Raw genomic sequence first — 14,529 nt, forward strand, 5'->3', positions numbered from 1 at the left:
GTTAACCAACAGAAGGCAGAGAGTTGGTATAAATGGGTGTTTCTCCGGTTGGCAGTCAGTGGTGAGTGGGGTGCCACAGGGGTTGGTGCTGGGCTCACAGCTGTTTACCATTTACATTGATGATTTGGAAGAGGGGACTGAGTGTAGCATAGCAAAATTTGCTGATGACACTAAACTGAGTGGAAAAGCAAATTGTACAGAGGATGTGGAGAGTCTGCAGAGGGATATAGATAGGTTAAATGAATGGGCCAGGGTCTGACAGATAGAATACAAAGTTGGTAAATGCGAGATCATCCACTTTGGAAGGAATAATAGAAGAGCAGATTATTATTTAAATGGTATAAGATTGCAGCATGCTGTTGTGCAGAGGGACTTGGGAATGCTTGTGCATGAATCGCAAAAAGTTGGCTTGCAGGTACAACAGGTTATTAAGAAGTCAAATGGAATGTTGGCCTTCATTGCTAGAGGGATTGAATTCAAGAGCAGGGAGGTCATGCTGCAACTATACAGGGTACTGGTGAGGCCGCACCTGGAGTACCATGTGCAGTTCTGGTCTCCATACTTGAGGAAGGATATACTGGCTTTGGAGGCAGTGCAGAGGAGGTTCACCAGGTTGATTCCAGAGATAAAGGGGTTAACCTATGAGGAGAGATTGAGTTGCCTGAGACTATACTCTCTGGAATTCAGAAGAATGAGAGGAGATCTTATAGAAACGTACATGATTTTGAAAGGGATAGATAAGATAGAAGTAGGAAAGTTGTTTCCATTGGTAGGTGAGACTATAACTAGGGGACATTGCCTCAAGATTCAGGGGAGAAGATTTAGGACAGAGATGAGAAGAAACTGTTTTTCCCAGAGAGTGATGAATCTGTGGAATTCTCTGCCTGGGGAAGCAGTTGAGGCTTCTTCATTATTTAAGATACAGTTAGATAGATTTTTACATAGTAGGTGAATTAAGGGTTATGGGGAAAAGGAAAGTAGATGGAACTGAGTTTCCGGACAGATCAGCCATGATCTTATTGAATGGTGGGACAGGCTCGATGGGCTGGATGGCCAACTCCTGCTCCTATTTCTTATGTTCATTCTACCATGCACCTCAGAGCCCTACTACTACTGTGTTAGTCTGATCCTGGTTTGTCCTGCCAAAGTACAAAACCTCACTCTTGTCTGCACTAAACTTCATCTGCCATTTTTCACTCCACTTTTCCAGCTGGTCCAGATCACAGAGCAAGCTTTCAAAGCCTTCCTTCCACTACCCCTCCAATCTTGACGTCACCTGGCAGATGCACCACAATAAACCATCACATACCATTTCTTGTCTCCCTTATTCCCTTACTTCTACTCTCTGTTTCGTTGTGCTGCCTTTCGCAGTCCCATAGTTCTTTAAACCATTCCTTAAGAACAATGGGAAGCTTTGAATATGATGTGGAGCCTCACTAATACCCCGGTTGTCCTGCATGTTGACCATGCATGCTCTTATCTTACTGTTCTAATGTGGACTAAAGCAGCAAATTAAATAATTATACACAAAATAACAAATAAATGCAACAGCTATAAAAAAGGGACTCAGAACCTAAATAGTTTTCCAGTTACTCCTGAAACAGCATTAAATAAGGCCTTATTTTGTCAGATGTCCAGCTGTTTGCCAAAACAAACCTGCAGAAACTGTCAGAGAAAACAATTTAAATAAGAAACCCTGAATCCATTAGAGGTTTATTGCATCTCAGCTGAGTGGTCTGTTGTTTGATGTCTGTCTGTGCCTCTCTCTGGGGTTGGTAGCTGATATGTACCAAATGTGAATAGTCACCTTTCCCCAAACCCCTGCTAATGTCAGAACCCCACCTTGCCATTCATGAGGAAGTTAACACACAGTAGAAATCTAAAATTAATTTTTCTGATCAATTCTTTCATGTCAACGAACTTGCAGTTGGAGTACCACAGTGACGTACAATGATCTGGACATCCGCATCCTCGGCTGAGGCACCCCGGAACCCCGAGTCGTAGGACAGGGTATATCGAAGCAGTCCACCATAGGATGTCACCTGATGAAAGAAAAGAAAAATTACAAGGTAGATTGGCACTCTTATTACACCACAGTGTTTGGCATTGCAAGAAAACACATTCTCCCGAGTACAGCTCTCAGTCAACAGTCAAGTTAGATACCCACAAAAAGATAGTGAGCAATTTTATAACTTGCTGAAACTTATACCAGGTAAACTCTGAGCTGTTGATTAGAAATTTATTACTTGCAGATTCTATTTATATCTTTCAGAAATTTGAAATTAACTAGTATTACAGAGCACTGCTCAGAACTGGATTAGCACCGTGGCTGGGAAGCAATTGTGGAACAGAGCACTGAAGGAGAATGAACTGGAATAGTGTCGGAACACCCGAAGAGATTAACAACTTGCTGCCACTGGTTGAAGCCGCTCCTTGATCCAGTGTTTGGAGATGGTTTTGGAAGGAGGGCAGATAAACATGAGCTGTGGGATGTTTAAACAAACTTCCCATCATTACAATTCAATGACCAAAGAATATTTATAGAGAGGAAGATATTAATAGCAGTAATCGTAAGTTGCCATCGAAGTATACCACTGCTAATACAGTGACTAGCAGTAAATATAGAGAATCACAATCAGCAATGCACAGCACGAGCTCAGCAGAGAGAGTAGTTTCATCTCCATGAAGCCTCTGTTGAATACTGAATATTACTGTACATGAGTAGTCTGCAGGTTAAAGCCATCTTCTCTTTGGAAGTCTAAGAGCACGTGCAAGGCTGCCCCATTAACAAAATCATCTGATTTTTCTCATACACGACGAAATCTGCAGATGCTGGAATTTCAAGCAACACACATAAAAGTTGTTAGTGATACTTCTAGGAAGAGGTACAGTCGACTGTACCTCTTCCTAGAGATGCTGCCTGGCCTGCTGTGTTCACCAGCAACTTTGATGTGTGTTGATTTTTCTCATGATGAGACAGAACCTCCTGATCAAAGTCCTTCACTGACTTTGGTTGAGAACTTCATCTAAATAAGTAAACGTTGAGTTAAACCACTGCATCTGCTCAACTCTGTCAAGAAATACCTCCATCTGCCACCGATCAGTGTTAATATGCATAATTTCAATGTACTTTTATCTCTATGATACCAGCTCCAAATAGACAAAAGCGATTCCCAGCAACACATACAATATGCCAGAGGAACTCAGCAGGTGAGCCAGCATCTATGGAAAAGAGTAAACAGTCAACACTTTGGGCCCAGGCTATTCATCACGATGAAGGGTTTCACCCCGAAACGTCAACTGATTACTCTTTTCCATAGAGGATGCCTGGCCTGCCAAGTTCCTCCAGCATTCTTTGTGTGTTGCATTGGGTTTCCAGCATCTGCAGATTTTCTTGTTTGTGAAGAAGCCATTCAGCCCAGCCGGTCTGCAGCAGTGGTCATTGTTCCATGAGGTCCACTCCTGCTCTATCTACATCCACCGCCCAACCAGCAGTAGCACCCCACTAACTCCAGCTTTTCACCATTTCACGGGATTCTTTAGCAAAACCACATACATGCCTACACTGAAAACACTGCTATTTTTGCTATTTGCTTAGTCTTCTATAAAAATAAAAGTAACAAGCATCCTGTGTTTCAGCAAGTTACCATGAGTGGGGACAATAAACAGCAACCAGACTGGTTTACCCTCAGTGAGTGGTCTAATGTCAAAAAACACAGGAGGAAGGAATGAATTGGAAAAGACATCTTGAGTTATTTTAGCATAAAAGTTCTGGTAGGGCACTGACGAGATTGGAAGAATAGGCTAATGTTCTCTCCACAATCTCAATGAGAATGAAACATGTTCTTAGTTAACTTCCCAAATCGTACGTGTGAATGCGCAGTCCAGGGAGAGGTAGCACCTCCGGTGAAAGGGCTCGTCACGTCCATTCTGAGACAGTTCACTCACATTTAGTCCCCATCGGACACTCAGCTCTCACCTGTGGCTCCAAGTACCTGTTTGCATGCAACAGTGGCCACACCCTAGTACACCACTTTGATAGGAGGGCTAAACATGGTGAGGGTGGCCAGCGGCCTCATACCCTGGTGAGATAGGGACATGCCTATCCTAGCATGTGAAGTCAGCTTCGGCAGACTGGGCAGATGAGAACAACAGTGAGATCCAACAACTCAGAAAGCTGTTCTGTAATGCTTCATGGAGAGTGATGGACATGGCAAGGCACAGAGGTAGTCATGGTCATCCACTGCAACCAAGGAAGACCCCAGCCAGACTTCCAAGGTGAAAAGAGTGGAACTGCCTCAGTACAAGAGCTTTCTGCTTTACAGACTCTCCTGAACAGGTCTCCTGTCATCATTGGATAAGACGGACAACCAACAAACCATAGCTTCATATCAACATTCTGGCACTGATGTTCACCAACAAACCATAGCTTCAGATCAACGTTCTGGTACTGATGTTCACCAACAACTATCTTTTCAGTGATCTCCAAACGTGGAAGTCTGAAAGCCAAAGTTGCACGAGCAAAACTTGATATATGCTCTGATGTTTTGACCATCAATGTGCATTAGTTGTGAAAGCTGGAGGGCTCTGACATATTCTTTACCCGCAACCACAGAGGTTAATCCAACCAGTGCATCTTCCCTTAAAGAATATCATCCTAAATGAATTTCTCTTTAAAATGTTACTATTAAGATGAACTAGAAGCAGATGTATCACACATAATTTAAATTCTTAACTGTGCAAAAAAAAGAGGCTTTCAAATTATACCTCTGAAGATTACTGGTTACCTTGTTGCCCAGGTACTGGTGAGGTAGTCGCCAATAGAAAATGTTTTCAGGCAGGAGGCTGAAGCCCTTGTAAATCAGAGCATACTGGGATAGGGAAAGAGGCGGAGACAAGATGACGAGAGAATGTTTACACAAAGCAGCAGTCAAAGCTGTGGTCAGCAAAAGGCTCTGGAATTCTGTCCTTAGGATTTTTTGAAGCAAAATCTTCTGTCCCCTCACCACCACCCACCGCCGCCCCCCCCCCACCCACACACACACACATAACTGCAAAAACCTCCCCCTCACTTCCTGCTGACAAATTGAGCACAGGCATTTTTAATAGGAAATTATTAAAGCCAAGTTTCAAAAATTAAACTGTCATTTGAGTATCAGAAGTAATGCATTTTGATATACGTGGTTAAGCAAAAAAATGCAAACAAGCAAGAGAATTACTTAATGGCGAACTCATAACTTTGAGAAAGGCTATCAGCCTCATATTCTGGCTTTTTTTTCCTCTTCATGGCCTCATGAACATTTCCCACTCTTCCTCTCCTATTAGCAAGATGATCTTCCATTTCATCGTCTTTGCGTGATCAACTGAGAAACCAATCTGCAACCCTGACTGAGTGTTTACCTAGAGTTACAATCTGCCAGAGTTTCCGTATGCCTGAGATGGAATGCACATCTAGCCAAGAGGAGATCGAAGAGTTGGGAAGACCTGTCTCCAGTCAAGGTACAACCTGTTTCTACAAATAATGCCTCCAAGGATCTAGGTACAATCAAATAACTGGTTCAAAAATGAGATGCAAACACTATTTTAAATGGGAAGAGAAAAGATTAAAGAGAAAATCTCTTTCAAATGGAGATCAGCCCTGGGTTTAAACAAAGCTATATCCTCAGTTCATCTTCCATTTCTACTCACTATGAACTCTGAAGTGCAGGCCACAGCTTGTTCTGTTGCCAAATTAACCAGGGGAAGACACATCCCTACTAGTCTGTGTGATGATTAGAAACCCAAAGCACCATAATTTCATTGGGTCATATAGCACGAAACGGGCCCTTAGGCCCAACCCAACTAAAATGAGCGGGTCTCTTTATCGCCCAAATCTCTATAGCCTTTTTCTAATAGACTGGTGCACCATGGTTAATTCCAATACAAGCTCAGCTTTTTTTGGGCATCAGGATTAGGAATTTGAAGTGATCCTTATCTGGTTATTCTAATAATCTGGTAGAAAAGATGGCAGATGCTGCAGGCCTTTGAAGTCTGACAGGATCCCTCCCTGTGGAGGGTGGTTCAAATGGAAGGAGAGTAAGTTGATGAAAATAGTTTGTGTAGGCCGCAGGGTTAGTGAAGCTCTGAACAAGGGGCTAAGTTGCCCAATTGTGTATTTTCAACCAGTGCAAGGGAAATCCAATTCAGTTTCTTTCTCGTGACTTTTCTCACTTTCTTGCGGAAAATCTTTGTGACCAGCATCCAATTAATTACACTCCAATAAATTCTAAATATCCTCATCAGAACAATGCCAGCTTTCAATAAACCCAAATGGGCCTAGCTTACACCTAGTGTTGCTATGACAACCAGCACAATTAGTGATCAACAGCATCAACCCACCAATACCACACATTTTCAAGACATCCACCAGGTTAGGGTGGACACACCCAACAACCAACGTTATTTCCAGTAGAAAATCAGGAAGCAGGGACAGGCTGACCTTCTATGTTCAGATCTGTTGAGAGCTGAGGAGGAGAGCTCTCCAGGTCTTCTCCCCAGCTCAACATCCGATAGGAACTGTCCACGATAGTTTGCACATGACATGGACACACTTCAGAGTCAACAGCAAACCCACATCAAATATTAGTGTAGCAAAAAAATCCAACAAAAACATGCTGATCAGCAGGGGATGGTTTCATGCTGAAACCACATGCGAAATGGATCACATCACACAAACACATTGCTCGGCTGATTGTTCTAACACCTTGGGCCAATGGAACTGGCATGGTTTCGTGGGCATTTGAGCAACAGCTGCAACTAAACAGGTATCTCACCCAGAAATCTGTGGTCTGCAGTTCAAAAGGCTGACTGATTCACAGGGAAATGCTGGAAATCTGAACACCTGGGAATATTTGCAGGGACATACGAACATCAATGAAAATCAGTCAAGCTAAAACAGTCATGTACTTTCTCTCTCCGCAGATGCTATCCACCCTGCTGTCTATTTCCAGCATATTCCCTCATTAAAAAATTTCTGAATACAGTCACATCATTGTCATGCAGAAGGTCACAGAGGTTCTGGAATATTCCATGCCACTAACCACAGCTACCTTCTCTGTCCTTGGGCCCCAAAAAGAGGAAGAAATGAGATTTGATGATTCTTGATCTTGCAAAGAGGGAATCTTAGATGCACTTTTTATCTGTATGAAAAAATCAACAGCAATTGAAAGCGAACGCACATTTTTGCATCCAAACTTAATTTTCCTCAATTCATGGTTCAGGTGAGACAATGTTTCATCCAGTCTTACCGTTTACTCAAACGGGCAAGGCATGTGTGGGCCAGAACTGTGAAGGGGCTCTCTGTATGTCGAGAGAGCACTCACATGGCATGGGGATACTCAACAGTGGTGCCCCATCCACCTCAGCTATACGCTGTAGACTGACCACTGCAAAACTCTGAGCCTTCTGTCTATCCATGTCCAAATAACCTTTAAAAGTGGGATATGGATCCAAAACCTCCTCTGGCAGCTTGGTCCAGATAACTATACCATCTGTGCTCTCCGGATCTAGACTCCACTGCCCTGTGAAGAAGATCCTGGCCAGCCATCTCAATTATGCCCCTTGTAATTTTATTAACCCCTCTAAGGTCACCCCCTTCATCTTGCTACATTGCAGAAAGAATTACCTCAAACTATTGAATCAGATGATCCCTTCATTCCAGGCAATACACTAGTCAATCTCATCTGCACTGTCTTGACAGCTATCATATTCTTCCTGAAGCGGGGCACCCAGAACCATTTACAATACTTTTAGTGCAGTCTAACCAAGCTTTGGTACAATACTAACGTGACATACCATGGGACAATGGAATCCGAGGCCACTCAGCCCACTGTCCTATACTATCCCTGCTCTCCCCCACAGGTTTTCCCTTTTTGTATTTATCCAAGAACCTGTTGGATAGCTAACATGGAATCTGTTTCAGACAGAGTGCTCATGAGCAAAGTGACCTGCTGCCACAGTGCTACACAGGACTGGATGTGAAACAAGGCCCCTTCCCAGCCTAAGAACCCAGGTCAGGATACACAACTGCTCCTCCCTTCCTGTCATCATCAACAGAGGTACTGCCAGGGCTGTACCTGCTGTAGGCTCTGCTCACACATGACTGCATGGCCAAACACTTTGTTGGTGACACGACACCGGTGGGGCTCATCACCAACAATGATGAGACAGCCTACAGAGAGGAGGTGGAAGAGTCTGAGGCCCAGTGCCAGGCAAATAACCTCTTTCTCAGTGTCAGCAAAGCAAAGGTAACAGTTACTGACTTCAGAAGAATTCGCACCATTAACCTATCCAGTTAAAAACAGCTATTTTCACCAAGCAGTAAGGTTGAGCAACACCTCTACTCACCACCACCACTACTTCATTATCTCCTCTGAGTCATCTTATGTAAAGATACTCTGCTGCCCAGCATCACTTTAGGGACGTACAATCAACCTGTGTATATTAACTATCTCTGTATTTGCAGTGCCTATAAAAAGTATTCACCCCCTTGGAAGTTTTCATGTTTTATTGTTTTACAACATTGAATCACAGTGAATTCAATTTGGCTTTTTTTTGACACTGATTGAAGTAAACAACTATCGTGTCAAAGTCAAAACCGATCTCTACAAAGTGATCTGAATTAATGACAAATATAAACTGCAAAATAATTGATTGCATAATATGACACAACAAATCATCACTAGCGCAGCCAATTGGTTTTAGAAGTCACATGATTACTTAAATGGAGATCACCTGTGTACAGTCAAGGAGTTTCAATTGATTGTAGTAAAAATACACCTATATCTGGAAGGTCCAGCTGTTGGTGAGTCAGTATCCGAGCAAAAACTGCACCATGAAGACAAGGGAACCACTCCAAGCAACTCCGCGAAGAGGTTATTGAAAAGCACAAGTCAGGAGATGGATACAAGAAAATATCCAAGTCACTGAATATCTCTTGAAATACAGTTAAATCAATCATCAAAAAAGTTGAAAGAATATGGCACAGCTATAAACCTGCCTAGAGCTGGCTGTCCTCAAAAACTGAGTGACCATGTAAGAAGGGGGAATGGTGAGGGACGCCACTAAGAAATGACAACTCTGGAAGAGTTACAAGCTTCAATGGTTGAGATGGGAGAGATTGTGCATACAATAACTGTTGCCTGGGTGCTTCACCATTTGCAGCTTTATGAGAGGGTGCCAAATAGAAACATAGAAAACCTACAGCACAATACAGGCCCTTCGACCCACGAAGTTTTGCCAAACATGTCCCTACCTTAGAAATTACTAGGCTTACCTATAGCCCTCTATTTTCCTACGCTCCATGTACCTATCCGAAAGTCTCTTAAAAGACCCTATCATATCCGCCTCCACCACCGTTGCCGGCAGCCCATTCCACGCACTCACGACTCTCTGAGTAAAAGACTTACCCCTGATATCTCCTCTGTACCTACTCCCCAGCACCCTAAACCTGAGTCCTCTTGTGGTAACCATTTCAACCCTGGGAAAAAGCCTCTGATTATCCACATGATCAATGCCTCTCATCATCTTATACACCTCTATCAGGTCACCTCTCATCCTCTATCGCTCCAAGGAGAAAAGGCCCAGTTCACTCAACCTATTCTCATAAGGCATACTCCCCAATCCAGGCAACATCCTTGTAAATCTCCTCTGCACCGTTTCTATGGCTTCCACATCTTTCCTGTAGTGAGCCAACCAGAACTGAGCACAGTACTCCAAGTGGAGAAAGTCACTGTTGAAAAAAACTCACATGAAATCTCAACTAGAGATTGCCAAAAGGCATGTGAGAGAATCTGAAGTCAGCTGAAACCAAATTTGAGCTTTTTGGCCAACAGACTAAACTCTATGTTTGGTGTAAGCCAAACACCGTACGTCATCAAAAACACACCATCCCTACCGTGAGGCACGGTGGTGGGTGCATCATGCTGTGGGGATGCTTCACAGCAGCAGGCCCTGGAAGGCTTGTGAAGGTAGGGTGCAAAATGAATGCAGCAAAACACAGGGAAATCCTGGAGGAAAACCTGATGCAATCTGCAAGAGAACTGCAACTTGGGAGAAGATTGTTTTCCGGCAAGACAATGACCCCAAGCATAAAGCTGAAGCTACACAGGATTGGCTTAAAAACAACAAAGTCAATGTCCTGGGGTGACCAAGTCAGAGGTCAGACCTCAATCCAGTTGAGAATCTGTGGCTGGACTAGAAAAGAGCTGTTCATTTACGATCCCCATGCAATCTGACAGAACTTGAGCAGTTTTGTAAAGAAGAATAGGGAAAAATTGCAGTGTCCAGATGTACAAAGCTGATAGAGACCTATCCACACAGACTGAAGGCCGTAATTGCTGTCAAAAATACATCTACAAATACTGACTTGAAGAGGGTGAGTAATTGTGCAATCAATTATTTTGTGTTTAATAATTGTAATAAATTTAGACCAATTCGCAGAAGTTTGTTTTCACTTTGACACAAAAGAGTCTTTTCTGTTAATCAGTGCCAAAAAAGCCAAATTAAATTTGAGGTTGTAAAACTATAAAACATGAAAAACTCCCAAGCCGGGTGAATACTTTTTATAGGCACTGTACATGTACTGAGTTTTTTTTAATTACTACTTTCTTTATCTTATTGTGTGTTTTTTTTGTGCTGCATCATATCTGGAGTAACAATTATTTCATTTCCCTTTACACTTGTGTACATGAAATTATGCAAATAATCTTGAACCTGAGATGCAGAATCAGGTTTGTTATCACCAGCGTGTGTCATAAAATTTGTTAACTTAGCAGCATCCGTACAATGCAACACGTGAAAAATAGAAAAAATAAATAAGGAAATCAACTACAGTAAGTATAAATATGTATATTAAACAGATTGAAAAAAGTGCAAAAACAGAAATAACATATATTTTTAAAGTGTTCACCTGATGGCTCTTCCCGGGGTTCGGGCCTGGCATGATGTGCCAATTACTTTGAGGTACCATATGGTCTGTTTGCCATTTTACAATGCCAGATATACTGACATTGAATACTTTAACCACTTGCCACCTGATCCTCATGAACAGCATTGTCTTTGGAAAACAGCTCACCGCATAGCATGCAACCTAATGCATAATTTTGTTACTCCTTCAACCAAATGCAAAGATTTTCCTTAAAGAAGATTGTTCGCGATAATGCAAAATTTCCATACCTTTTTGTGGAGGGCAGGATAACCAAGCAGAGATGGAGGAAGAGAAGAATATGAAAAAGCAGTTCTTGAATCGGATGTGGAGGACATGGAAAGAGATGAGTTTTTGTGAGAGACAGAGGGAGCAGGAAGTCCAGCTATCGACAGTCGAGATAAGGAGTGTGAAGACCGGGACAGATTCCTGTCACTGGAAGGGACAGGACTGTGTGGCTTGTGTGACTTCTCAGCGTTAAAGCTACTTATAATTGCCCATATTTCATCGTCTATACGCTTCTGTTCTTCCATATCAGGCATAGACTATAAAGGAATGAGTGGACAAGTCATCCATAACAGCTTCTTAATAACAAAGCAATTTTCCTGCAGTTTACCATGACAATCTTAACAACCATCACGTGAAATCACCACACAGGCGATAGTGGAAAAAGTACAAGAGATTCCACAGCTGCTGGAGGAAGACCACAGGTCAGACAGCATCCACGGGGGGAAATAAAGTCAGTGTTTCAGGCTAACAGCCTTCATCAGGTCTTGGTCTGAAACGCTAACTGTTTACTTTCCTCCCTAGATGCTGCCTGGCCTGCCGGGTTCCTCCAGTATTTTGTGTTGCTCAAAGTGAACAAGTATGCAGTTTGTACACAAATGTTCACATGCTCTTATTCCTCTGAGTTTTGTGAATGTACAGTAAAACTCTGACAACCTAGCACCTACAGACTTCGCTTGTTTTCCTTTGGATGTTAGGTTCAGTCGTTCTATGACTCTATAATACATTTTGCAGCAAACTTGGTGCATGGGAACAAGGCCCTGGTGAATTTAAAGGGTGCACAGAAATCAGAGCCCTGGGGTGTTTTTTTTCCAAACAAAGCATGAGAAGCAGAATCAGGTGAACATGAAGCTGAACAACGGAGTTTCAAATAGCTGGATCCCGGAGTTTTACTGTATTTATTCACAACTCGGCATCCAGAATCATACCCTCTCTCACTCTTGCCCAAAGAATTTCCAGTGCATGCAACAAAACTGTTTATTTTAGGTATTAAAGCAGAGCATTCAGAACAATAATGATGCCCAAACAAGACCATGCTAAGACAGCTTTCCCATGTAAAACAGGGAGTTCAAGTAACGTGTGCAACAGAATGGGAATGCTTGTCCACAACCCATGATTAGTGTGCAGGATACATGGTTCACTACATCCTGGAGAAATTAAAACCAGATCCTCAAGCAGGCCAGCTGATGTAATACACGCTCCATTTACAGCTCACGCTGAATGTTAGCTCACACCACCCCACACAGTGAAATGAAGACTTTGCCCTTCCCACACTTTTGTAGGTTGTTAAAAAAGACAATGAAAATTCAGTTATGGACAAATAGTCTGATTAGACTGATGGGACTGACGTTACTAGGCTTCCCTTGCACTGCTTGCTCCACGTGCTGCAGAAAGACAAGTTTCATGCACTTTGGCTGCTACCTTCGAAGACCTTTTAGCCCTAGATCGTGAGGAAGAGGAGCCCAAGAGTCCCCAGATGGCTGCATCCTTTCTCAGCTGCTCCTCCGTTAGGGATGAGTCCTTCTATTAAATGTAATTCTCCATATTACTCAGTATCTATAAATCATGTTCAGCAAGATTCTCCACAGGCAAAATTCAACATTGTCACAAATGAATGAATTAAAGAACCGCAACGTTAGCAAGCTGAATTTCAGAATATGCAGCCTGACAACTGGTTTGTGGTTAGCCAGGATGAGGAGCTCTAATCATAGATCAATAACACATCAAGTTTAAAATGATCCATCACATGTGCACGTTTAAAGCATGCTGAATATTAATACACAACAGACCGGAAGTTCGAGAAATCGATATTCATGCCATCAGGTTGGAGGCTACCCAGACAGAATATAAGGTGTTGTTCCTCCAACCTAACTGTAGCCTCATCACGACAGTGGAGGAGGCCATGGATGGACATATGGGAATGGGAATGGGAATGGGAAGTGGAATTAAAATGGGTGGCCACAGGGAGATCCTGCTTTTTCTGGAGCGTAGGTGTTTGGCGGTGGTCTCCCAATCTATGTTGGGTCTATCAATATACAGGAGGCCATACCGGGAGCACCGGATAAAGCATATGACACCAACGGACTCACAGGTGAAGTGTCACCTCACCTGGAAGGACTAGAGATGCTAAAGGGTACTTTATTTTCCTCACTCAGCTGGTTCTCCTCATTTTTCTCCTTTCATCACTGTTCCCAATAGCTTTTGTGCTTGTCACTAGAAATTATGCTACTGTTCTTTGAAGAATTAGGACACTTTGCAACATGAAAATGTTTTATAAGTGCCAGATATTGCAGTTTAACTACATAGTTAAGAGGTACCAGCGTCCTATTCTCAAACATCAAAAAAGCCAAGGAGTACTGAAGAAAAGTCAGGTTTTGGAGCTGTTTACAAAGCAATCTCCTCAGAACAACAGGTGATTTCACTGGGGTATCCGGCAATACTTTTGTGCTTGGAAGCTTGCTACAACCATATTCACATGTTGATCTATTTTAAATCCAAACTTCCGTCTGGTCAAGAAGGTTTATTGAGACCCCAAGTTACTCCAGCTGGCGAGGTGATCAGAGGACAATAACAAGCTGGGAGTGAAGGGGAAGGAAGGCAAGCACTAACATTTTAAGTTTACATTAAATAAGGAATACAACTAGGATGAGAAAACAGTTAAAGCATAAAAATAAAAAGCGGAGAATAAAGTGAAAATGTAAAAGAGGAAAAAGTGGTTGAAGGGTGTCACTACAGGAATCAAGTGAGCTTGGGAGATAAGAGTTAAACATTGGGGAGACAGATCATTAAATTGTCAAATGGTCCTCATAAAATAAATGTTAAATTGTACAGTACTGCCTTGAACTATCTCTTGGCTTGCTAACTATCTCTGTGTGTTTACTCTTTAATACTAGATTTAGCTCAGAACTTGGCCACAGGAGAGTGTCATGCACCCAAGACCATTCTATTGAGAGTTCAATAATTTTCCAAAAACTACATACTTGTACCACTGCAATCAACCATGCACAGGCAAACTCAAGCAAACACAGCCATCACATCAGAGAGAAGGCATCACTCTACCTTATGCCCACGTCTAATGCGGGCAAAAAATTCCTCCTGCTGAAAAAAAGGGAGTAAGACACCGATTGTACATACTGAGCAGAGGGTTCACAGTAACAGACTCAAGTACAGCGAGAACAACTGGCCCACCTTTATCTACCACCTTTCACATTCTCTGGATGCACTACATCCTTTTACAGCCAGCAGGGCACCCTAGGTCTGGTCACTGTTGAAACATAGGG

General features: G+C 42.6%; 1 protein-coding gene across 4 annotated transcripts in view; it reads right to left on the reverse strand.

The window, feature by feature from the left end:
* The window catches only part of hspg2 (heparan sulfate proteoglycan 2), a 546,546-nt gene that overhangs the window by 216,541 nt on the left and 315,476 nt on the right, over positions 1-14,529 (reverse strand). For all 4 annotated transcript variants that reach the window (XM_063033469.1, XM_063033470.1, XM_063033468.1 and 1 more), the window contains exon 34: positions 1,950-2,042. In XM_063033469.1, the coding sequence (XP_062889539.1) occupies positions 1,950-2,042 (93 nt within the window). The remainder of the gene's footprint in view (positions 1-1,949; positions 2,043-14,529) is intronic.

Source organism: Mobula hypostoma, chromosome 25 (genome assembly GCF_963921235.1).
Source record: "Mobula hypostoma chromosome 25, sMobHyp1.1, whole genome shotgun sequence".
Taxonomy (NCBI): Eukaryota; Metazoa; Chordata; class Chondrichthyes; order Myliobatiformes; family Myliobatidae; genus Mobula; species Mobula hypostoma.